General features: G+C 43.9%; 1 protein-coding gene across 1 annotated transcript in view; it reads left to right on the plus strand.

Moving 5' to 3' along the window:
- LOC145507684 (protein S100-A7) overlaps nt 1-23,655 on the plus strand; it is a 43,715-nt gene extending 20,060 nt beyond the window's left edge. Inside the window, exons 3-4 of the mRNA XM_081494914.1 lie at nt 21,694-21,850; nt 23,435-23,655. Coding sequence (XP_081351040.1) covers nt 21,710-21,850; nt 23,435-23,599 — 306 coding nt within the window. The 5' untranslated portion in view covers nt 21,694-21,709 and the 3' untranslated portion in view covers nt 23,600-23,655. The remainder of the gene's footprint in view (nt 1-21,693; nt 21,851-23,434) is intronic.
- Nucleotides 23,656-26,072: the final 2,417 nt, after the last annotated feature.

Here is a 26,072-nt window from a genome sequence, read left to right on the forward strand (position 1 = left end):
CCACAGTTTAAAAGCATCAATTCTTCGGTGCTCAGCTTGCTTTATAGTCCAACTCTCACATCCATATGTGACTATGGAAAAACCATAGCTTTGACTAGATTGACCTTTGTTGGCAAAATAATGTCCCTGCTTTTTAATATTCTGTCTAGGTTTTTCATAGCTTTTCTTCCAAGGAGCAAGCATCTTTTAATTTCATGGCTGCAGTCACCATCTGCAGTGATTTTGGAGCCCCCAAAAATAAAGTCTCTCTCACTGTTTCCATTGTTTTCCCATCTATTTGCCATGAAGTGATGGGGCTGGATGCCATGATCTTAGTTTTCTGAATGTTGAGTTTTAAACCCACTTTTTCACTCTCCACTTTCACTTTCATCAAGAGGCTCGTTAGTTCTTTGCTTTCTGCTGTAAGGGTGGTGTCATCTGTATATCTGAGGTTATTGATATTTCTCCCAGCAGTCTTGATTCCAGCTTGTGCTTCATTTAGCCCAGTGTTTCTCATGATGTACTCTGCATATAAGTTAAATAAGCAGGGTGACAATATACAGCTTTGACTTACTCCTTTCCCGATTTGGAATCAGTCTGTTGTTCCACATCCAATTCTAACTGTTCCTTCTTGACCTGCATACAGATTTCTCAGGAGGCAAGTAAGGTGGTCTGGTATTCCATCTCTTTAAGAATTTTCCACAGTTTGTTGTGATCTACACAGTTAAAGTCTTTGGCATAGTCAATAAAGCAGAAGTAGATATTTTTCTGGGACTCTTTTGCTTTTTTGGTGAGAGATGTGTGCAAGTAATAAAAACAAAGCTGTAGATCATCTAACATATTTAACTGAAGTGAGAGGAGGTTTATGATTTTGTGGACAGTTCTACTAGGGTTAGTGATAGAAAAAGAGAAAACTCAACAAATCAAAAAAATAGGTCAGCTATTAACACTTGAGAAAACAAAAAGTTGTGTAAGGAAGAAAATATATTCTAAGTTGATGACATTGTTTAGCTCTGAATAGCAGTTACATAGTCGTAATACTGTATGACCTGAATTCTAGTCTAACCAAAAACTGGTATAAGTATACTGGAGGAATTGTGGGGGAGTGAGTAATGGAAGAATATGTGTGTATGTGTATGTGGTAAAAATACTAAATCCTCATTTTCCAGTATAGGAAGTCATTAGCTAGTCTTAAGAAAATTCAAAAATCGTCAACGAGAAATAGAAGGCTATTATTCAGAAATATAAAAGTAAATACAAGAAGACATGGATCCAAAGATTGAAGTGGTTGCCTCAGGATGGGAACTTGAAAGTGGAGAGAGATGAGGTGGGGGTGCTGATATTAACCTTGTAGAATGGTTTGATTTCAAAATTAGCTCTAATGCCAACTGTACTTATATAGCATCGACTAAAAAATATTCTGGAGAGATCAGTAGGTCTGAGAGAAAATGAGAAGTGTTTTAGACAGAGGTACAGTAAATATCTCAGAAGGTAGCGTATGGTCTCCTTGCTGGAGGTCTGTGAGATAGGAAAAGCCAGTGTGGATGTAGGTGGGGGTAGGAGACGGGGTACAGAGGAGTGAGTCAATGGAATGGTCTGGGACCCAGAGGAATAGAGCAAGGCCTTGGTCTCCTGGGTCATGGGCTGTGTTTGGAGATCTGCAGAGCTCATCTGTGGTCTCTTGCCTTGGAGGTGGAGCTGGCTCAGTGACAGGAGGCAGTGGTCAGAGAAGGAAGAAGTAAACCAAGGAGGTTCTATACTTTCAACCTATGAGTCATTCTGAGATGAACAACCTCAGATCTAAGGGGTGGGAAGGCTTTAGGTGCAGAGGCTGAGGAGGAGGTCCTCAGCATGGAGGCTCTGGGGTGGGCGAGGCACTGATGGGGCTGGGGCTGGGCTGGAGGAAAGGCACACATGAGAACTGTAAGAGGTGGGGGAGCAGCGGCTCACAAAAGCCAGTTGAAGCATCACTCACATAAATGTGTCAGAAAGTGTCTAGAACAGTGTCCAGCATACACAAATGAGTGCTCAGGAAGTATTTGTTAAATAAATGAACACATGATTGTGTTCTCACAGGTGGCTGCACTGATGCTCTCCAGTTAAACTGGAGTCCCTTATTTTCTCTGACTGAATAATTTGCCTAGAGAGGAGATTCATTCATTAAACATAATTTACTTAAAGCTTACTATGTTCCGGGAACCATTCTAGAGATTGGGGACACAGCAATTAACAGAATAGAAAACAACCCTGTGGGCGTGGAGCTATGTTTTGGAGGAAGTAGCTAGTGGTTACCTGGCACATGCTACACCTTCAGTGCTGTTCCAAGCACTGTAGAGTATTAACTCCTTTAATCCTCACAACTTTATAGAAAGGTTGTTATTAATTTTCCTGTTTTATAGATGGTGAAACTGAGGCAAAGAGAAATTAGATGGGATTTCCCTGCTGGCCCAGTGGCTAAGACTCTGTGCTCCCAATGCAAGGGGCCTGGGTTCGATCCCTGATTGCGCAACTAGTTCTCATGCCACAGCGGAAAGTTTGAAGATGCCGCAATGAAGATTGAAGATCTTGCATGCTGCAACTAAGAGACTCAGAGCAGCAACAAACGACAAGAACAAAAAACCCCCAAACTGAACTATACTTGGAAAATAAAATAAAATCAAGACAAGCCAGCCAGAGACTCTGTCTTGTGGTGCCTTGCAGCAGAGAGAGAGCTTGTCCACCCATCTGTGAAAGTGGGTGAGAAAGGCTGGACAGGGAGCTGGAACTGCTGGGCCCATTGGCTGGTCACCCCAGAGTCTCTGGGAGCAGAAGTACTCCCAGTCCTCTTGCTACAGATCAAACCCCTATCTTTACTCCTGCTTCTCCACAGGGCTGGCAAAATGGCCACAGTCATTAAAAAAAAAAAAAAAAGAAAGGCTACTCTCAGGCATTATTTGTAAGCAAGGATGAGAATTCACTGGGCAGATGTTGGCCCTTACAGAATCTGAAGAGTGGGATTTGGTGAAGAAAGAAGCACAGTTGATCAACTTCAGTGTGTTTGCCTCCAGCTGATTTACCTATGTGCTTGATTCTGTAGCTTACACTGAATGAGGACTGGGCTGGACTAGGTGGGTGGAAGGGACCCTGAGTCTTCTTTGCTGAGAATGATCCAGGAAGCTGAATTCACCTCAGAAGAAGTTGAAGGGCTGGACGCCTCCTTCCCTTTCTGTAGTTGATGTAATCTTTTCACCTAGCTGCTGCTACGCCCTGTGGAAGCTGAAACTGCAGTGCCACAGCCCAATTCTATAAACTGGAGTGTATTTGTGAAGGGAGATTAGGGATTCTAAGTCACAGGGTTTTACACAATGTCTCCTCGAAGTACATCTGAACATGTTGGCAACAATAATACACTCTCTATGTCTATATAGCACTTTCTACGTTTCTAGGTGTTTTCATGGGCTTCCCATGTGGTGCTAGTGGTAAAAAAACTTGCTTGCCAACGCAGGAAATGTAAAAGACATGGGTTCGATCCCTGGGTCAGGAAGATCCCCTAGATGAGGGCATGGCAACCCACTCCAATATTCTTGCCTGGAGAATCCCACGGACAGAGAGGAGCCTGGTATAGGCTCCTATGGATCCATACAGTCCATAGAGTTGCACAGATTTGTCCACGACTGAAGCAACTTACCACGCATGCACGTAGGTGCTTTCACATCCATTATCTCTGAGAAGCAGGATATTCATTTCCCATTTGACAGATAATACAAAGACTTCTCAAAAACAAAGGAAGTACAGATTTTGCCTAGTGTCACGCAGAGTTAGAACACTTCTCTTTTGGCCTCGGGGGTCATTATGTTAGTACTGGTGTCATCCCTCTATCCCCTGGTCAGCCGTGACTGCATCCCATAAACACGTGTGATCTCTGTGACCTCCTGCTGTGAGATGGGGACATGGTAATGTAGGTAAGACCTCAGTGCCTGTCCCTGGGAGCTTGCTGCCTTGTTGGGGGGGGGGGTGCCTGTAGAGAGGTGATCCCAGTGCCATGAGGGTGTGCACAGACAGGTAAGACTGCCCTGTGTCTGAAGCAGAAGGGGGGACTCTATTGTCTTGAGGTAGTTAGGGAAGTCTTCACAGACGAGGTGACTTTTGATCAGACTCTGAAGGAGTGTTAAGACTTTTCTAGGCAGAGAGGAGGTGAAGGGGAAGCCAGGCAGAAGCTGTGGCATAGACAAAGTCATGAACAAGATGGGTAAGTGTCAGAACTGAGTACAGATTTTGTGCGTGCTAAAATTTTGGGGAGGATCCTCCATTCAGAAAAAGAATACATAAATTTTTATTTAGAAAGAGGACGAGACTATAGCAAGTCATGAATTTCATAAAGTTGGCAAGTACCACACACGTTATGCAAGTCAGAAAAATGGCAATATTTTGATTAACTGAATGACTCAACTGTCTACTTAACTATTTTTTCTGTTTTCTTGGCTCTGTGATCTTTGATTGCTTCATATGACAATCATTTTGTAAAATCATGAGACTAGAAGACAATTTAGTCTTTCCTCTGATAGTGTTAATTAGTTTTGCTATTGATACTTTAGAAAAGATTTTGTTTTCAGTTTTACATCTTGTTTCTGGTAATGTCTTGTAAATTCTTAGGATTATTGCTTAAAGTCTTTATAAAGTTTCTTTCATATACGACCTGTAAAGTTTCAGGGCATCTCAAGTTATAAAATATATAATATTAAAAATTTTTTCTATTACAAAATTTCTTTCAAATAAGTTATTTTCAAATTCTTTTCCTTTATAAGTTATTATAAGATATTGAATATAGTTCCCTGTGCTATACAGTAGGTCCTTGTTGGTTATCTGTTTTATATATGCTGCTGCTGCTAAGTCGCTTCAGTAGTGTCTGACTCTGTGTGACCCCATAGACGGCAGCTCACCAGGCTCCCCTGTCCCTGGGACTCTCCAGGCAAGAATACTGGAGTGGGTTGCCATCTCCCTCCCCAATGCATGAAAGTGAAAAGTGAAAGTGAAGTCACTCAGTTGTGTCTGACTCGTAGCAACTGCATGGACTGGAGCCTACCAGGCTCCTCCGTCCATGGGATTTTCCAGGCAAGAGTACTGGAGTGGGGTGCCATTGCCTTCTCCGTGTTTTATATATAGTAGTGTGTATATGTTAATCCCAAACTCCTAATTTACCCCTCCTCTGCCCCTTTCATGGGTGGCTCAGACAGTAAAGAATCTGCCTGCAATGCAGGACACCTGGTTTAGACCCCTAGGTTGAGAAGATCTGGAGAAGGAAATAGCAATCCACTCCAGTATTGCCTGGAGAATCCCATGGACAGAGGAGCCTAAAAGGCTACAGTCCATGGGGTCGCAAAGAGTTGGACACTGAGTGACTAACACTTACTTTTCTTTTACCCCTTTCCACTTTGGTAGCCATAAGTTTGTTCTCTATGTCTGTGGGTCTATTTTGTAAATAAATTCATTTGTATCATTTTTTTTTTTAGATTCCATATAGAAGTGATATTATATTTATCTTTCTCGGTCTTAATATGATAATCTCTAGGTTCATCCTAGAGATTGGTGCAAATGACACTATGTAAAATGTAATCTTAAGTAGTTTTTTTAAAAAATAGTTTTAAATTGAAGACACTATTGATTTATCCTCTATGGTCTTGTGTCAGTGAATTCCTACCTTATCTAAGAGCTTCAGTGTTACTTCTGTTTGAAATTTAACTCTTTTTCTTACTGAATTACTGCTTTTGGTATGATGTCCATTGACAGATGCATGGGTAAAGAAGCTGTGGTACATACACACAATGGAATATTACTCAGCTACAAAAAGGAATGCATTTGAGTCAGTCCTAATGAGATGGATGAACCTAGAGCCTATTATACAGAGTAAAGTAAGTCAGAGAGAGAAAAAAATCATATACTAATACATAAATATGGAATCTAGAAAGATGGTACTGATGAATGTATTTGCAGAGTAGCAGTGGAGACACAGACATTGAGAACAGACTTATGGACAAAGCTGCCGGAGGTGAGGAAGGAGAGGGTGGGAGGTATGGAGAGAGTAACATGGAAACATACATTGCCATATGTAAAATAGATAGCCAGTGGGAATTTGCTGTATGACTCAGGGAACTCAACCCGGGACTTGGTAACAACCTAGAGGGGTGGGATGGGGATGGAGGTGGGAGAGATGTTCAAGTGGGAGGGGATATGGGTAAACTTATGGCTTATTCATGTTAATGTTTGGTAGAAACCAACACAATACTGTAAAACAATTACCCTTCAATTAAAAATAAATAAATTAAAAAAAAAAGGAAATGGTAATGGGTGATCTATTTACGCTGTCGGGCTCCCAGCTATGCAACACCCTGAACTGAGATAGTTTTAACAGATTCTTTCGTTACCTTAACGAATGGTTTCTGTGTAATAATGATACTTCATATAAATGTAAAAAAAGTTTAGCTTCTCAGTTGCACTAGCCACACGTCAAGTGCTTGATAGCTACAGGTAGCTAGTGGCTACTGTGTTGGACAGGGTAATCTCTGAGCATCAACTTTAACTGGGGCCAGTTGTAACATCACAGGATCTTTTGTAAATCACCAGGGAAATAACATGACAAAAGCATATTCTGCAAAAGATGTACCCATCCCAGGAGGTGGATCTTAGGAGACAAATCTTACCTATTTCTCACAGCTCCTTAGCAAGGTTCTTGCTGGTAATATTCAAGTCTCAGTTATAGGCACTGCATATTGATACTTAACTTTAGGGGAGCAAATTCCTTTCCGAGTGGCCTATGGACTAGCAATATGAGGTTCAGGGCTTTAGAGCCTGCTGAAATCTCGCTCACTGCTGCTCTGGGTCCTGATGGCCACACACCTCTCTGGGCTTCCCCTGTCAGAGTCCATGGGACTGTGCTGACAACGTTTATGGCCATCTGTCTTCTGGATGGTGGGCTCCTGCCTGGTGGACCCTCATGTGACATACCAGGGACTTCATAAAACAGCAGAAGGATTAAGAGTCTGGCTTTGGAGTCAAGCTGATCTGGGTTTGTTGGCTTTGTACTACCTACTGGATGACCTGCTCACATTATGGAACCACTTTAAATCTCAGTTTATATATCTGTGTAACGGAGATGCTAATATTCATCTAATAGAATTCTCTTGCAGATTAAATAAACTGACTTGTAGGGGAATTCCCTGGCAGTCCAGTGGTTAAGACTTCACATGTCCATTGCATGGGGCCTGGGGTCAGTTCCTGGTTAGGGAACTAAGACTCTGCAAGACACATGGCGTGGCCAAACAAAAAACTGATGTGTGTAAAGCACATATTATACTTGCTTGGCACAGTGTTCAGTAAACAATAGTTCTCAATATCTAATAGCCATTCTTTCCTGAATGACTGGAAGGGGAAACCAGGAGAGGCCATGTTTCTTTGCTCAGACACACTGAGCTATATTTCTTGGGGTTCAGCAAACTCCTCATCACTTCTCCAATTTAATCTGTGATTCTATAACCCTGCTTCAACTTCTGGGGCTTGGATGGCTCAGAAGGCACAGGTAGCCCCAGGGTTCTGGTGAACACCAAGGCTCTGTTGAAAATTTCTGGGCATATCCAAAGGCTGGTGGAATACTGGCACTGGGTCAGCTGTGAGCCCCAGAGAAGCGCTTGTTGCTTACCAATTTGTCTTTCTCTTCAGTGACTGCTATAGACAGAATGTTTATGTCCCCCTAAAATTACTACATTGAGATCGTAACTCCCAATTGATGGTGTTGGAGGAGGGGGACTTTGATAGGTGATTAGATTATGAGGGTGGAACTCTCATAAGTGGGATCTGTGCCCTATTAAAGAGACCCAAGAAAGCTCCCTAAGTTTTGCATGTGAAGACACAGTGAGAAGATGATGCAACATGTACTATGCGCATGCATACTACGTCGCTTCAGTCGTGTCTGATTCTTTGTGACCCTAAGGACTGTAGCCCGCCAGGCTCCTCTGTCCATGGGCTTCTCCAGGCAAGAATATTAAAGTAGGTTGCCATGTCTTCCTCCAGGGGATCCTCCTGACTCAGGGAGTGAATCCACATCTCTTATGTCTCCTGCTTTGGCAGGCAGGTTCTTTACCACTAGTGCCACCTGGGAAGACCATGTACTATACACCAGACACCAAATCTGCCAACACATTGACTTGTACTGCCCAGCCTACAGAACTGTGGAAAATAAATATTTGTTGTTTAAGCCACTCAGTTTTTGGTATTTTTGTTACAGCAGCCTGAACAGAGTAAGACAGCAATTCTTTACAAGGTCCAAGTCAGCCTTTTGGATTCCTCAGGTTTAAATCCCACGTGCAATATTGAAGAGCAAGGGAACTTCCTGTGACTGGTTATTAATCACTGTCAGCTCACCAACTAGCTCTGACACCAACTGGGCTATGTGACCTCGAATGAGTCATCACTCCCTGTGCCTCAGTGTGTTTATCTGTAAAATCAGGGTGTTGGGGCAACACCCATCCCAGGTCAGAAATTGATACTATGAGTCTCCAGTCATGAGGAGCCACTGGGAAAATGCCTCCAATGGGAGCTGAGGACAAAGCCATACCTAGGATGACCAGAGACCACCTTAGCCCCTTGGCTACTAACTTGCCTTTGTCTTTGATCTTCTTTAGCAATCTGGGTTGATAAATATTTCCAGAGAATTGCCTGGGGGCCAAGTCGATCTTTCCCATATTCCCACTAGTCCTTTGTTCTGAGGACCCTCATGCTCTATTGTCCTGGCCACCTTCTGCTTTGTTCTAAAAGAAGAGGTCAGTCCATAGGTCTGTAAGGAGAAAATACCATTATCCTCTGGGTACTCTCCTTGACTGACCAAAAAAAAAAAAGCACATCCTCAGTAGCATCCTGGATGTTTCCCCAGCTGAGCAACTAACATGTGGATTTTCTTCTCTTTGGGGATAATTTTTCAGTCTGCTCTCAAATGCACACACCTAGGGCCTAGGGGGAAAAGGGGGTGCTATGTAGTAGGGAGTTCTTGGTGATAAAGGTGCCACTGTCCTTTTCCTTTGGCCCCAAACCCAGTCCGGCCCCAAAACTAACCAGCAGCATGTGGTGCAACCATGGGCATGCGTCTCTGTAACAACTTGCTTTTCAGAGTCCAGACTAGGATGACCAGCTTGTTTTGGCTTGACTAGGACTTGACCAGTTTTAGCACTGAAAGTCCGATGTCTAGGAATCCTCTCAATCTCAGGCAAACAAGGACAATTGGTCCTCCTAGTCCAGCTAAGTCACTTCAGTTGTGTCCGACTCTTTACGACCCCACAGACTGTAGCCCACCAGGCTCCTCTGCCCATGGGATTCTCTAGGCAAGAATACTGGAGTGGGTTGCCATGTCCTCCCCCCAGGGGATCTTCCCAACCCAAGGATCAAACCCAGGTCTCCTACATTGCAGGTAGATTCTTTACTGCTGAGCCACCCGGGAAGCCCCATTAATCAACTATATTCCAATTAAAACAAAACAAAAAAAGCTTATGTCTTAGGAAAGGAGGGACAGAAACTTACAACTGTGGTTGATCCAATGGCCTTTTCTGATCCCTCCATTGGGTCAAGAAGTCTGGTACGCATTTCTTCTGATTTTCACTCTGGAAGCAGTCTTCTTTTATGACTCTTTGAGGGTGTTCCTGGGATATTTATTTCTGCTTGTACTCATGCTTGTGACCAGAGGTGGTCAGGCCAATAAATGTGGGTTTGGTTAGATGGAGGCTGCCCCAGAGTATGCTCTGGAGACAGTGTGAGGTGCCATGCTGGTGTACAGGCTTATGTGTGTGGCTGTGTCTGTGTGAATGTCTGTGTGTGTGTGCGCACATGTGTGTGTCAAGAGTTCCAGGAATCTGAGAGGGCCTGTCCAGAATGAACCAAAGTCATGTTGTTCATTACCGTTGTCCTGCCGTGGACATTAGACTCCAGCCTTGACTTTCCATATAGAGGAAAATTTTATTGGTAAATCTGAGACTTGAGGTGGAGAAGCTAGAAAGCCTTGTTCCTTTGTTGGTCCCCACAGGATGTCCCAATAACTGGCATCCGGGGCCTGGAATCTTCACGTCGAAACTCAGCTCTCTCCTTTCCCCGTGGATTGCGAGCACCGCAGCCTTTCCTCTGCATCATCTCAGGGACCTCACAGGGCCTGAGTGGTCCCACTCCCAGAACAGGGTCCTGATCTCATGCCCTTCCAGAGCAACATGATGCTCCAGGAAACCACTCAGATTTTATTGTCTGCGGGGTGACTTCTAGAATACAGTGTGAAAGATACTGGGTGAAGATGGGTGAGGAGAATGGCCCTTCTACGCCCCCTCATTCATCTGGGTCAAAACTAAAAATCCATTTAGTTCTGCTCTAATTTAGCTCTGTCTTCACGTACTTTACACCCTCCTTCCTCCGATCCTTTCCTACCCATCTTATCATCCATCGACTTTATTCTTTCCCCACAGATCCACACCCAGTGACAAAACACATCAATTATTTCTTTTCTCTCCAGCAGCTCTTTGAAAGCAAAGATGAGTAATACTCGTGTTGACAAGTCCTGAGTGGCACATAGCTCTACTCAGATCTAATTTCATAATCAATCACACTGATATCTTCCCCTTGTATCTCTGGCACATTTAAGAAGAGTTTTATTGCTACAGAAAGGCAGAGTCACAGTCAGCTAAAGTTTCAATGCAAATGCTGGAAGTTTTGCATGCATTACAATTAAGATGTTTGTATTTCTAACACTTGCACAGATGTGTTGAAACTGTATTACCGAGAACGTGAAACAACTACTTAAAAAAATTAAAACCCAAGCTAGATGTACTGGAAGAAGACTCTTACCTCACTCTGTTTTTGAGAGTTTTGCATTCCCCATACTGCCCCAGCCAGCTTTCACTGAAGGCTCAAGGCGTGGATCCTTTTTCCCTTCTCCTCTGACATATCCTGTAACTTGGGCAGAGACTCCATACTGACCAGCTTAGTCGCCCCCTTTCCAGTCCCACTTCTCCAGTGCATGGGGTGGAGGGAGGGCAGCAGTGATCTCTGCAAGCATTTCTAACCTCTTGTGTCTACTACCAGTTAGTTACCATGATCAAGCTTTGCAGAGAGGCCCTTTTGTTTTAGTCTGTGTCTTCCTATCTCTATTTCCCCAGCCAATTCCATAGTTAAAGCCTGTAGAAGAACTCTTGGTCCAGTCTCCTGGCTTTTTGCCTCCCACCAATGTCATGGTCATATTTCAGAGAGTGACCTATCTGAAGAGATGCTCCTGATTTCAAGGATTTTGTTCCTCTCCTGGGCATAAATAGTACTGCCTCATAGTAAGAAGAACTGTTTGTTATAGAACCTGGTCCAATACACTTGCTCCTTCCTTGGTGAGTTTCTACAAGTCAGGTTTGCACCCTCAGTAACAGTTCGGTCAATAATTCTGTTAACACCTCCTACGTGTATTGAATATGTTCATCTCCATTGTTTCTTGCTGTTCATGGACCTGAGACTTGGCTGTCCTGGTCACACAGAGATTTGCTAGTGGAGCTGGGACCAGAGGGCCTAGTACTCTTGACTCTTGGGTCAATTCTTTTATTAAGATTATTTCATGCTGTGATACATTATTTATTTATTTATTTTTGGATGGGGACATGCCTTCTCTGTGTTGGGAGCTGTCTAGTTGTGACCATTCAAAGAGGAATAATACCTGACTGGCCTTCAGGGAGCTCTCTGTGATGCTGTGCTGGTGAGAGAAAGATGTAAACATGGACATTCAGTATTATGGGGGGGAGGTAGTTGAGAAATAGGGATGCAAGTGTGGGCATTATGGCAGGAATGAGAACTCTGTTGGGTGAAACAGGAAGGTTCACAGAGTAGTTGGAGAACTGGGGGAAGGGAACTGTGGGCAGTGTGGACAGAGGCAAGTGGTCCAGGAAGGGGTGGTGTGTCTGGGGACCAAGGGGCTCAGTGTGATGTGAGGAGGAGGGAGGTAAGCCTGCAGCCTGACTCAGGCTCTTTCTGAGACTCCTGTTCCCTCTGAAGAGCAGGCCCTCTTGAAGAGACGGCCTTTGTCTTCTGGTTCCTTTGCTGGTCCCTGAGGTGGATGAATTGTGGAGGGATCTATTCCGTTGATGCCACCAAGATCTTGGTCTTTGCCCTCCAGGAACTTATACTTTAATCATTTGTTCTCAGACTCTCTCCAGGATTCAAACCCAGAAAACCCCAAGTGAAACCAAAACAAACTAAAAACAACAACAACAACAACAACAAAAAACCAACCTGGGGATATGTTTAAAATGAGGATTCTTGGATTTCACCCCAGATAACCAGGGTCAGTAAGCCAAGAACGGGACACAAGATCTGCATTTTCACAATATCTGGAGCTTCTGACCCAAGTGGTCCCCAAAGCACAACTGAGGATTGCCAGTCTAGGCAGAGGCGGGATGTAGCCGGCTGAGCCAGATCTTGACAATGGGACAAGCGCTTGTGTTAAGTCAGCAGTTCAGGCCATGCATCTGCTCTTGATCAGGGAAGGAGTAACATAAACACAGAACAACCTTCCAGAATTTTCTTCACTGTCTTTGGAGCAGAAAACATTCTTTACTACTTCTGGCTGTTACTTGGATCACTGCCTCATCCTGTGAGGCTCAGGTGACAGGAGCTATAGGCAAAAGCGGGAGGCTCCCCCTTTTAGTCCCTCCTGCAGCCTGCATCCCACCTCTAGACATTTCCCTGGGCACAGCCTCTGGGGGAACCCAGGTCCTGGGCTCTCCATTTGTCCTTTTGAAGTTATTAAAAGCCCTGAAAATTCAGGCAAGCTTTTTTGTATATAAATGATTAATTACCACTGTGAAGATACAGAACCAGAGAAGTGTGGGACCTCGGTGGGGGAGGGACTGTCCGATTCCCTTTTCAACTCTGTTCTCTGAGATGGCTCAGGGACTTTGACAGAGTGTCCAGTCCTCCCTCCAACCACCAGCTCCTTTTCTTGCCTTTAACGCAGCTGTCCTGCCTTTACTGGCTACATGTGGATGGGGTGGCAGGCAAGGCCTCAAGTGTGGGAGAAGGAGACTGTGCTGCACGTTGCCTTTGCTGAGGGTGGTTCAGGAGGTTTTACTTGAGGTTTATGTGAGGGTCAGGCTCTGGGAGCGGCTCTGCAGAGGTGGGAGAGGGAGTGGGTGTCATTTCCCCAACTGAAGCTCTGCTCCTCCTCCCCCATTGTATCTAATTGATGTCTTTCAACCAGGCTACTGTTACACCCAGGGAAGCTGTAAGCATGCACAACCCCCACCCACGTCTGTAAACTGGCTGTACACTGGTGAGGACCGCTTTCAGACTCTGAATCACAGATGTCACTCAGCACATCAGAATCTCTATGAAAGGAATGTCACCTCTTCCCATTTCTCGACCCCACCAAGTGTTTCTCACCCGTTGCCTCCTGTGGTCCTCAGGGTTCTGTGAAGTGGTGTTAGCGTCCCCACTGATAGACAAGTAGACTACGGCACGGAAATGGAAGTGCCATCCCGGCCAGGCCCCATGCATGGTGACTTGTCGGGTAGGGCTAGTACCCTGTGTTTCTGATCAGTGCAGAGACAGTGCCACTCTGGGGGAGGATAAACCAAGAGATGAGGAAGTGCCGCTGGAACCTGGGGTCCCCGCAAAACCTCTTTGAGGAAGTCAGGGAAAGCTCCACAACAGAGGTAGCTGTTAACCTACATCTGAAGGATGGATGTGTTTCCTGGGAAAAAAGGAGGTGGAAGGGAATGTTAGGTAGAGGACTTGATATGGAGGGTTCAGGAAACCCTAAGGGGTCCAATGAGAAAGGAGGGGAGAGGCTAGTGCTGGGTAGGAGAGGTGGTCTTCTTAGACACCTGTTTTTCTCTGGCTCAGAGATGGTACTCTTGTTTCCAGGACACTGAGTATTTGATGAAGGAGTCTGGGTCCTTCTCCTGGTGAAGTTACACTCAAGATCAAGGGTCAAACTCAAATATTTTCAGAAGCAAGGAAGCAAAAATTTGTGACAGTCTGGTAAAAGAAAAACCAAGCTAAAGTGTAATTTAACTCCATTTTCAGTGGAAGAATCCAAGACTCAGAGAAGAGAAACAGTTCGTCCAGGGACACAACCACTATGGGGCAGAGCTGGACGCAGTGGGTGCACACTGGCATACTCCTTTTGGAATGATCAAGCTGAAAATTTTAAATAACTGTGATTAATATGCTAAGAGCTATGGTGGAAAAGTGGGAAGTGGATAATATGTAAGATTAGATGGATAACATAACTGGAAAGATGAAAACTCTAAGGAAGTTATGAAAATAGTAGAAAATAGACATAGTAGAAATAAAAAACATTATAATAGCAATGATGTCTTTGATGGGCTCATTGGTAGACTGGCTACAATCGAGGGAAACGATCAGTGAGCTTAAAGATATGTCAATAGAAACTTTCTAAATAGAAAAGCGAAGAGAAAAAACAAGAACAGATTATACAAGACAATTACAAAAGGTGTAATGTACATATAACAGGAATATCAGAGGAAAAGAAAGAAAGAAGCAGAAGAAACATTTGAAGAAATAATTGCTGAAAATTTTCCAAAATTAACAACAGATACTAAACCACAGATCCAGAAATATCAGAGAACACCAAGCAGAACAAATGCCCAAAGAGCCACATCTAGGCATAGATTATATTCAAATTTCAGAAATTCAAACACAAAGAGAAAATCTTGGAAAAAGCCAGAGGTGGAGAAAACTGCCTCACCCTATCTATAGAGGCACAAGAAAAAGGATTTTATTGTATTTCTCTTCAGAGACCATGCAAGCAAGAATAGTGGGGTGTTTAAAGTGTTTAAAGACAAAACCCACCAAACTAGAATTCTGTATTCAGTGAAATTATTCTGCAAAAGTGAAGAAGAAATGAAGACAAAAATTGAGGGAATTTGTTGCCAGTTATACCTGTCTTGGAAGAAATGACACAAGAAGTTCTTCAGGAAAAAGGAAAATGATGTAGGTCAGAAACTTAGACCTACATAAAGAATACGAATGTCAGAGAAGGAATAAATGAAGATAAAATAAATCTTTTATTTTTCTTAATTTTTTCATTTTTTATAAATTTATTTTTTTGATCAATGTGTAATTGACACACAACATGTTTTTCTTATTCTGAATTGATCTAACTTATTACAGTTTGTTCAAAATCATTATTGCTGTAATGTATTAGGTGGTTACTTATAAGAGAAATAAATAATAGCAATGTAATAGGCAGAAGAGGAAATTGGGAGTACTCTATTATAAGGTACTTGCAAGACCTGTGAAGTAATACAGTATTATCTGAATGTGGACTTAGATTACTTGCAAATGTATATTACAAATTCTAGGGCAACCACCAAAGACACTTAACAAAATAGTATAATTGATCTGTTAAGAGGGAAAACAGAACCATGTAAAATGCTCAATTAAAACCAGAGAAGACAGAAAAAAGAGTGAATGATGAAAAAACTCACAAAAAGAGCTATGAATAGAAAACAGCTATGAATATGGTTGATATTAACCCAACTATATTAATAGTCACTTTTAGTGTGAATGGTCTAAATATACCAATTAAAAGAGATTGTCAGAGTGAGTTAAAAAATAAGGCTCATCTGTAGGCTTTCTGCAAAAACTTGCTTTTATTTCATTTAAAAAAGATATTTTTTAGTTTTATTGCAGTATAATTGACAAAAATTGTGTCTATTTAAGATATACAATATGGTGGCTTAATATAAATATACATTGTTAAATGATCACCTCAGTTAAGCTGATCAACATTCATTACCTCAAATAGTTATCATTTTTTCCCCCTTCCTTCCCCTACCAGCTACCCCTGCAACCACCTGTTTATAGAAATCACCTTTTAAACATAAAAACACAAATAGATAAAAAGTAGAGATGGAGAAATGTATACCACACTAACACACACACAAAATTAGAGATTTTAATTAACTAATTAATTATTAATTTCAGACAGATGAAACAAGACTTCAGAGCAAGAAAAGTGATCAGAGACAATGAGAGGCATGATGTAATGGCAAGGGGTCAGTTCTTCAGGAAGACAACAATGCTTAACTGTGTATGCTCCTAGTAATAGTGTATCAAAATGGGTGAGGCAAAACCTGATCGAACTGCACGGAGAAATAGAGGAATTCACTCTTAAAGTTTGGAGAAGGAAATGGCAACTCACTCCAGTATTTTTGCCTGGAGAATCCCATGGACAGAGGAGCCTGGTGGGCTGCAGTCCATGGGGTTGCAAAGAGTGGGACATGACTGAGCAACTAACACTATTGAAGTTGGAGACTTCAACATCTCTCTATCAGAAATGGACAGATACAATGGGCAGAATATCAATAAGGACATAGTTGAATTGAACATATTATCAATCAATTGGATCTAACTGACTTTTCCAGACTCCTTTAGTCAACAACAGCAGAAAACACATTTCTCTTAAGCTCATTCAGCGCATTCATCAAGATAGACTATATTCTGGGTCATAAAACACTTCTTAACCAATTTTAAAAGAGTAGAAATCATACAGTGTATGCTCTCAGACCACACCGGAAATAAAGTAGAAATCAATAATAGAAAGATGGCTGGAAAATCCCAACATTTTCACAGATCAAGTAACACACTTCTAAATAATATGTGGGTCAAAGAAGCTATATCAAGAGAATGTAAAAAATATTTTGAACTAAATGAATATGAAAAGACAACTTATAAAAGCTTTTCATTTTGGAATGCAGCAAAAGCAGTGCTTAGAGGGCAATTTTTATCTTTGAATATGTATATCAGAAAAGGAGCGTCTAAATTAATAATCTAAGTTTGCATTTTAGGAAATTCAGTCATTAGCATAGTACTTGGTACAGATTGTTCATAAATGGGAGTTCTTGTACTATTAGCTATTATTTCTGCTAATGTCTGGATGGGTGTATAAAAACAATCTTCCTTTCCAGACACCCAAAGCCACAGTTTCTGGATCTCAGCAAACCCTTTATCTCTGTTCTAACCCACCGTCTCCCATCTCTTTTACTCTAGCCCCATGGAGCTTGTGATAGAGCAAAAGTTCAAGATGAGTTAGCCTGGGTGCAGTGTGCACAGCTAGGTCCTGGGGTTCTGATGGGAAATTCTGGGCAGAGCTTTGGGAGGTTGGTGGGTAGAACACAGCCAGGATTCCTTGCTGGAGGCACCAGCCCAGCTCTGAGCCTCACAGAAGATCCTATTCTTTTGCTCAGATCCATACTTTCCGTGGGTCTTCCTCCTCCTCTGTGGCTCTGTGGCTGGCTAGTGATTTGAGTCCGCCCCTTGGTTTCCAGTGCTCAATGCTCCAGCCTACTAGGCTGCCCACTGACACAGGGGAACAATAATCTAAGCTTCTACTTTAGGAAACTAAATCACTAGCTCAGTGCTTGATTGCAAATAGTGGTTCTTTTATTAGAAGCTAGTATTCCTCAATGCCTGGATGGGTGAACAGAACACTCTTCCTTTCTGGAGACCCAAAACCTTACAGATGACTTAAGCTAGATTTGACTTGGATAAGCAGCACTTGGGTACCAAAGGCATTTTTGGTTAAGGCACTGGAAGATTCCCTATAGCCTTTCTGGTGGTGGTGAGTGATATGGGAGATGCTGGGGTGTGACTGGGCTGCTGAGCATGGTTGAAAACATTGCTGTCTCTGACAGTAAACAGGGCTGATCCAAAGTTGGTCGCCAGGATCTGGGCTCTGTGTCCTGAGGCTCATCCCTTCTTTAAATATTTGTTTATTTGACTGCACCGGGGTCTTAGTTGCAGATGTGGGTCTAGTTCTCTGACCAGAGATTGAACCCAGGCCCCCTGCGTTGGGAGCCTAGAATCTTAGCCATTGGACCACCAGGGAAGTCCCCCTTTCTCATTCCTTAAACACAGCACAGGTACAACCAGGGCCTACCCTGGGCCCCTGGCATAGAAGTCATCAGACAGGGAGGCTGCTACACCAGGGGAACATGAGGTCACAGGTCAAAATCTCTGGTCACCTGAGCAGGATACCACTCTGAAAGGAAGTTAAGAAAGTGAACAGCATGTAGTATCTGAAGCAGAATTTTTGACAATCATGGTCACTTTCACGCAAAGGAATACTGCACAACAGTGAAAAACCACAGTACACACCCTAACATGATAAAACCTTAAAATTTACTATTGATCTAAAGAAGGCAGACAGAACACAGAAAAATATTTCCATTCATGTAAAACTCAGAAATTAGGCAAATTACAGTGTATACAGATAAATGCTTAAATGGTTATCTATAAAGAAAATAGGGAATTTCAATCATGTAAGTTTGGCTGGTGGTTTTCATGAGAAGAGAGAAGAGGAGGTGGACATGTTTTCTTTTTTGATCTAAGGAGGGTTATAGGTGGTATAAAAAAGTTACTGGGCTGTACATACATTTTTGTTTGCTGTATATTTCTGTAAGTTTGAGCTATATAAAAAACCGTCAACAGCACATGGACCAAAATAACTACTCACATTTGCAAGAATGTATTCATATAAACAGAAGACGTTGATGCTTTTTGTGAAGAATGGAATGGGAATGGAGATTAGAGGAAGATAAATACAACCAGAGCAGGACCTTGAAAGACGTTGGAGGTGTTTGTGTTCCAGGAGTTTAAGATTATAAATAGCTCAGCCTCTGAAACCGAGGCTGAGAATTGAACAAAAGGAGAATTAACTCTAAATACTAAAAAACTAATTTTAAGTATTTTGACATGGTTCAAAATTTAAAAGCTACAACTGGACTTTAAGAGGGAATTAAGTCTCAGTTCCCCCACCCAAAGTGTCTTGTGTATTCTTCTTGGGAGACTTCTCAACAGGGATGAGAATGGATTAAATGAATAAATCAAGGAGGAGTGGTCCTGAGAAGATGAATTAATGTGAACAGGAATGCCTGTGTGCTGGGAGGTCCTGACTGGGGCTCAGCAGTGGGAAGGGGCCTGGGGATGCCAATGCCTGAACCACCTCCCTCATTCCATGGGAGGAAGTCCCAAGGGGAGCCAGAGCTCCCAGTGAGTCAGCAGGGCAAGTCCCCAGAAGCCCCCAGGCCTCAGCTTGACTCCAGGCTCCTGTTTCCTGCTCTGGAACCAGCCTTTCTGCCGCAGGTTGGGACACAGCGGAGCCCAGGGCCTGGCCGCCCACTTCTGAGAGACTGTTTAGCATGGAGGAGGGAGGAAGGTTATGGAAGACTTGGGGGAAGTCAGCGTCAGGGTCCAAGAGGAGACTTTGCCCAAGTCCCTGCTCCCAGGCTCATCCCATGGTCATCACCACCACTGGACCTAGAAGGTGGGGCCCGGGTGGCCCAGGCAACCCAGGGGCTGAGAAGGGAACTCAAGAGTGAGGAGGTGAAGTCAGGACTCAGGGTTCTGATCCCAAGTGTCCCCTCAGCAGCAGGTGATAAGGCCGAGCCCACTGCCTTCTCTGTGTTCCCTCATCTGTCACTGTGGGTCATGACACCTGTCTCCCTCCCAGGATCCACTGAGGACCTGGTGTGAAGATGGCAGTGAGGTGACCTACTTCACTGCCCTGGACTGTGAGTCCCAGAAGGAAGGTCCTGAGATTTAGTTGAAGGATTAATAGAAGGTTTTGAATTAGGCTTTTCTGGGATCATATCTGGAATCTACTGTCTACAAGCTGTATAATCTTAAAATCATTATAAACCTGATTTTCCACTCGTACCTGGAGACAACAGATCTAGCTCATCTAGCTCATAGCTGGTGAGGACTAAGCAGGCAGCAATGGCAGCAGGTATCTTGATGCCTGGCACATATTTCGCTCTTAGTAAGTGGTGGTTATTACACTCAGACCAAGTTTGTAGAAGGACTGAATGAATGAAAATGGAGATTTTGCTGCCTTCAGAGTCCAAAGTTCCACTTTTCTTAGGTGCAGAAACCCAGTTTTCTCTACTCTACTCCCTGTCCTGCTGCCGCACACCCCACCAGCCCCAGATCAAGCAGGGGACAGAGAAGGCTCTAGGGGAAGATCCTGGGAGGTGCAATATGTCCTGGGGTTCTGTTGGGAAAGGCTGAGCACACCCTCCTGGGTGTGGCCCACCCACCTGAGTTGGGGCAACGCTCCAGGTAGCAGACAGCGAACAGAGCCCCAGGGCTCCCAGCCCTGGGAAGAGCCCGGCTAAGCCTTATAAATGGACCAGTCTCTGTCCAGGGCACATCTCATTCGTCCTCCTGCTTGGTCACATCTGTGATCAGGTAAGTCTTCTCCAGCCTATCTACCTTTTCTAGGAGGAGCTCACAGGGCCCAGCGTGGAGGAGCTGGGAAGCAGCTCTGGGAGGGGATGCAGGAGCCTGTGGTCCAGTCCTGGCTCTGCTGCCAACAGGGCTGTGTACCTTCACCCCTGCCGAGGTCCCATCTGTGTGGCAAGATGACCAATACTCCCTGCTTCTGCACTGGCTCCTCGGTGATGCTCTTGTGGACATGTACCCAGTGGGAGCTGAGGACCCTCCCCCTCCTCTTGCTTTCTTCCTTCTCTGGATCCACCTGCTTTTCAGGTCAAAAAACCCACCGACCCCACCCTTGAGGAGAGTGGGAACCCCAGCCAAAGCCTTAACCCCGGGCCTGGGACCCCCCACTCACCATTACTCTGGTGAGACATCCTGCCCCCACCTGGGTAAAAGACTGATCAACCAGACCTCCCTACCTCCTCCCCAGCAGGATAATGCTCAGGGACCATCTGTACACAGGGCTCGGCTCTGATCTTGGCCACATTGACAGAAGGCCTTGGATGGTTCCTCTTATTGACAGAACAGTAGGATCTTTCTACATCAAAAGGCAGTGGGGTTTGTCTTCAATACTGACACACGTGACACAGGGTCATTTCCTGGCTGCTTAGGAAAGTCTGGGATGGGAGGGCTGCTCTGTCCAGTTTCTCTGGTTGGGGTCCCGGGCAGCCCAGACCTCTGTCTGCTAGGGGAAGAATCTGCTTAGAGAAGTCGGACTTTCTCTTTATTTTAATGAGGTCAAGCCTTGGAGATGCAGACAGTGCCCAGTAACAGAAAATCGGAAGGACCCCCATCTCCCACATTCCACCCAACAGCCTAGAACTGGGGCAGCTATTTCTGTTCACTCCAAATCTCAGGCTGACTCTGGGTCCAGGAAGACCCCTACCAGGGCTCAGGACAAGGCTGTGTTTCTGCCTATCTCATGCAGAGCTTGTTTTATGGTCTTGGAGGGGGATGGCCTCTAGGGGGGTCTTCCTGAAGCAGCCCAGGAGGCTCAGACCAGATCAGAGATGACACTGTTCTTCCTCTGTGACTCTGACCCTGATGCTGAAGCTGGAGGAGATGGATTTGCTGCTGTTTGGGGTGTGGGGTCATCCAAAGGCTCTGGTTGCTGTGTCCCACCTCAGGCTCAGTCTTCTCACTGGGGCTGACCTCCTGTCTCTGCTTCCACACGCTGTGGTCCTCCCCACAGTGGAGTCTGCTGATCTCCTTCACCTACTTACACCCTGAACTGTGGGGACCCAGGTCCCACACTTGGTCACACCCTCCTGCTCCTCAGCCATTCCTCCCACCACGTAGAGGAGCACAGTTTCTTCTGTTCCATCTGAGCCTCGCTTGTTCACTGGCTGCTCAGTCCCCATCCAGGTGTCCTAACGTGGGGACCCTCCCCTGGGGGAAGGATACAAAAGTTCACTGACTCCTCTCTGGCAGCTTATTTGAAGCCAAGATGAGCGGCTCTCAGCTTGAGCAGTCCATTACAGCCTTGATCGACCTGTTTCACAAATACTCGGGACGCGATGACACCATCGAGAAGGAGGCCCTGCTGCAGCTGATGAAGGAGAATTTCCCCAACTTCCTCAGTGCCTGTGTGAGTGGGGTTGGAGTTCTGATCCCCCATGGTGACTGGGTCCTGGCATGATTGAGGACCCTTTCCTGGGTGACTTTGGGCAAGTCACTCTCATTCTCTGGTCCTCACATTCTCATCTGCAAAAGTGCATCATAGAATTTCCTATCCTGTCCTATATCAGGGTGTAAAGAGATGATGTATGTGGCAAAGTAGGAAAATGTATGGATATAAGTAGTTGATGATAAATTATCAAAAAGCGCTATAATTGGAGGCCAGTGGATGGGTCCCCTCTCACCTGTTCCATCTTCTGTATGAGACTCAAACTCTTCTGCTCAGATCTTGAGAGGCTCTAGCAGCTCCCCTCAGGGTTCTTGAGATCAGAGGGAAGGTGACAGAAATTCCATCATTGGCAGAATTTTTTTAATATGAACAGACTTTTATTTATTTATTTAGAAATATATTTGATTTACAATGTGTTAGTTCAAGTGTGAGCATAGTGATTTGACATTTTTATAGATTATACTCCATCAAAGTTATTATAACACATTGGTCATATTTTCTATGCTGTACTTTACATCTTTTTATCTTTTTTTTTACACCTAGTAGTTTGTACCTGTTAATCCCCTTCCCCTATCTTGCCCCTCCCCCCATCCCTCTCACCTCTGGAACAAGTAGGTTGCTTTCTGTATAAATGCACTACTGACAGAATTTAACCCCTCCTTTTACAATTCACAACTCATTTGCTGACCCAGTTTAACCCGACAATTAGAATATTCTGAATGAATTACAAAAAGAAGAGGTTACTAGGTAACAAAGAGGTTAGGTAAGTAAGAAAAGGGAACTCAGAGCATGTAGGATCCTGGAGGCCAAAGAGAAAATAGGAGAGGAGGGTTAGGTTGAAGATGACAAGGATGGAGTTTATTTATTATTTATTTATTTAATTGAAATATAGTCGGTAATAAAGTTATAATACAGTTGTAATATTGTGTTAGTTTCAGGTATGCAACCCAGTGATTCGGTTATATTTACATATGAGTAGGGCTTATTTGGGGCTTCCCTGGTAGCTCAACTGGTAAAGAATCCACCTGTAATACAGGAGACCCTAGTTTGATTCCTGGGTCAGGAAGTTCCCCTGGAGAAGGGATAAATTACCTACTCCAGTATTCTTGTCTGGAGAATCTCCATGGACAAATGAGCCTGGTGGGCTACAGTTCATGGAGTCGTAAAGAGTCAGACAGACTGAGCACAGCACAGAATTTATTTGAGTCCCGGAGCAGAACTTAGGTAGGTGCAGCCTTGTACGGGGTTAAGGGGGTGGTCTGGGACTGGAGACCACCCACCAGCACACTGATCAGGGCAACTCAGGGCAGAGTCTGCTCACCATGTGAATCTCTCATCCAAGTTCACTTTTGGGGAAGGACTCTCTGTCAAACTGCAGGGCAATGTCAATGTTCCTACCTCATCCCACACCTCCACTCTTCAATGCCACACCAGATACCTTTGGGCTGTGCTGGGTCCTCATTTCTCTGTCTCTGCCTCTTCCTCTTCTCCCAGCTCATCACTCTTGTGGGGCTGAATTTGCCTTGTTTTGTGTTTTTTTCACAGGAGAAAAGGGGCAGGGATTACTTGTCCAATATCTTTGATAAAAAAGATAAGAATAAGGACCAGAAGATTGACTTTTCTGAGTTCCTGTCCTTGCTGGCAGACATAGCCACAGACTACCACAACCACAGCCATGGAGCGGAGCTCTGTTCTGGGGGAAATAAGTGAACTCAGAGGCCTCCAGACAACCCAAGAAACAATAAAGAGTCTTTTCTCACCAGAAACTTGTGTTACTTCCTCCTTTTTGTTGTTGCCTGTAGCTCAGACAGAGTACACAATGGTCAGTTACCTGCTTTGTAGAGTCTCCAGTATATGAACAAATTCTTCCCAGCAAATCTCCTTCCCAGTGTACAGTGGTGATGAGATTTTTGCAAAGAAAATTGACAAGTTTATTGTCTAAGAGGAAACATCTCCTGAGGAAATACACAGACAGGCAGATTCACAATCACTTTGTGTGGTTTCAACACATGCCTACCTTCAAACACCCTCATTCACACAATCCCAACTATCTAAATGATGAAGTTGCTTCTGAAGACACTGGAACATGGCCAGCGCTTTTTCCTGGAAGATCAGTCTCTTGTTCTGTACCCCCAGCCCTCGCCTATAGGGACTCAGGGTCAGGGTGCCTCTCCAACCAGAGCTGGCAAGAGAGCCCCTCCTTCATCAATTAGATTGTTCCTCAGCAGAGGAATTATCCTTGAATACTGACAGTTTTTATTGGTTGTTCCATGCCCCTGTAATTAGAGAGAAGAAAAGAGTGTGAGGGTGTTACCATCCTGTGTTCTGTGCAATAAGTCTTCTGTCATGTGATTTTTGTCTTCAGAAAACTAAAATTCTTTAAGTCAATGGTCCCACAAGAAAACAGAATGTACCTCTGTTGGAAAGGCTGGATTATTTCATGTAAGATTTCTCAGTTTCAATTTGACCAACAGTTACAAAATTCTTATTCAAAGAGGAAAAATTTCTGCTGAGGAAAATACCTACTGTTATATGTAGGTGCTGTCTTTTTAAATGTCCTTTTGAATCAGGTCTGTGTTAATAATAGTTTTACCCTCAATATATCCCCAGCCAAGGCATTGTATACATAAGTGGTAATGTACATTGTCAGATTTCTATAACTGTATTCAACCGAATTAAAAATAAAGAGGAGAAGGAACACTCTTATCCCAGATAAAGACAGGTGCACTTAGCTTCAGGGTACCCAGAGCCTGTTCCTCAGCCAAGACACAGGGCAGCTCCTCCACCAGGTCTTCATGGGAGCTAGAGGGACACAGTGTCAAGACACTGATGAGGCTGCTCAGGAATCACTCAGCGTTTTTGTTTTTGTTTTTCTGATGGGAACATGTGATGGAGTGTATGCTTAAGGGAGGTTAGTAACTATGGACTGAGCTGCTGTTGAATCATCCTCTGCTGGATGAAGGAGAGCAAAGGAGAGGAACAGGAGAGAAATGAAACAGAACTTCTGCATTTTAACTAATGAGAACCTAGCCAATGGGGAAAAAACAAACACTAAAATATGTGCTGGCTTTCCATGACAGGGACCCTTGACTCTCCTGCCTGTTTTGAGCTTCTGCTAAATCATCCATGTCTTCTGGATTTCTTCCCAGATCGCTGCCTCCCCAGGATCCACAGCTGCAGTTATTGTGCTTACCAAGTCTTCTATGAGACTTTGTTTTTGATTAAAAACAAACTCTTTTGATTAAAAACAAACTCTTTGAGAGGACTGTATTCGATCCTACCTTTCCAAATAGCTATTATCAATCAAGTTTTATTTTTTCCCAGTCATTTTCCAAATAATGTGTGCATGTCCACTGAGTCAGTGGCTGTCCACACTCACAGAAGTCATACATTTAATCACACAAGTAGCTCCAGAATGAGAACAATACCCCTTTTCCATCGGCAGCCATATTCTCCTGAAAGAAAAGAGGGGAATGAGAGAGTTAATTCTTGGGTAGGTTGATAAGGAGTCTAGGCCCCAGAAAAGGAGGAAGGGGTCTGGAGCCCTCACGGAGGAGAAAGGGGTCCAGGTCCCTCGAGAAGGAGAAAAGGACAGACTTTTTTTCCTACACTCCTTTGTTTAGTCACATAAAATTTTTCTTTCTTTCTTTTTTTTTTTAAGCCCGGAGCTAAAGATTACATGACAAAACAACTCATCTTGCTCAATCAGTTCAGTAGCTCAGTCATGTCTGACTCTTTGTGATACCATGGACTGCAGCATGCCAGGCCTCCCTGTTCATTACCAGCTCCTGGAGCTTACTCAAACTCATGTTCATCAAGTCGATGATGCCATCCAACCACCTCAACCTCTGTCATTCCCTTCTCCTCCTGCCTTCAATCTTTCCCAACATCAGAGTCTTTTCCAATGAGTCAGCTCTTTGCATCAGGTGGCCAAAGTATTGGAGTTTCCAGCTTCAGCATCAGTCCTTCAAATGAATATTCAGGACTGATTTCCTTTAGATTTGACTGGTTTGATCTTGCTGTCCAAGGGATTCTCAAGAGTATTCTGAAACATCACAGTTAAAAACCATCAATTCTTCAGCTCTCAGCTTCCTTTATGGTCTAACCCTCATATCCATACATGACTACTGGAAAAAGCATAACTTTGACTAGACAGACCTTAGTCAGTAAAGTAACGTCTCTG

Source organism: Giraffa tippelskirchi, chromosome 5, assembly GCF_054371585.1.
Source record: "Giraffa tippelskirchi isolate mGirTip1 chromosome 5, T2T-mGirTip1v1.2.pri, whole genome shotgun sequence".
NCBI lineage: Eukaryota > Metazoa > Chordata > Mammalia > Artiodactyla > Giraffidae > Giraffa > Giraffa tippelskirchi.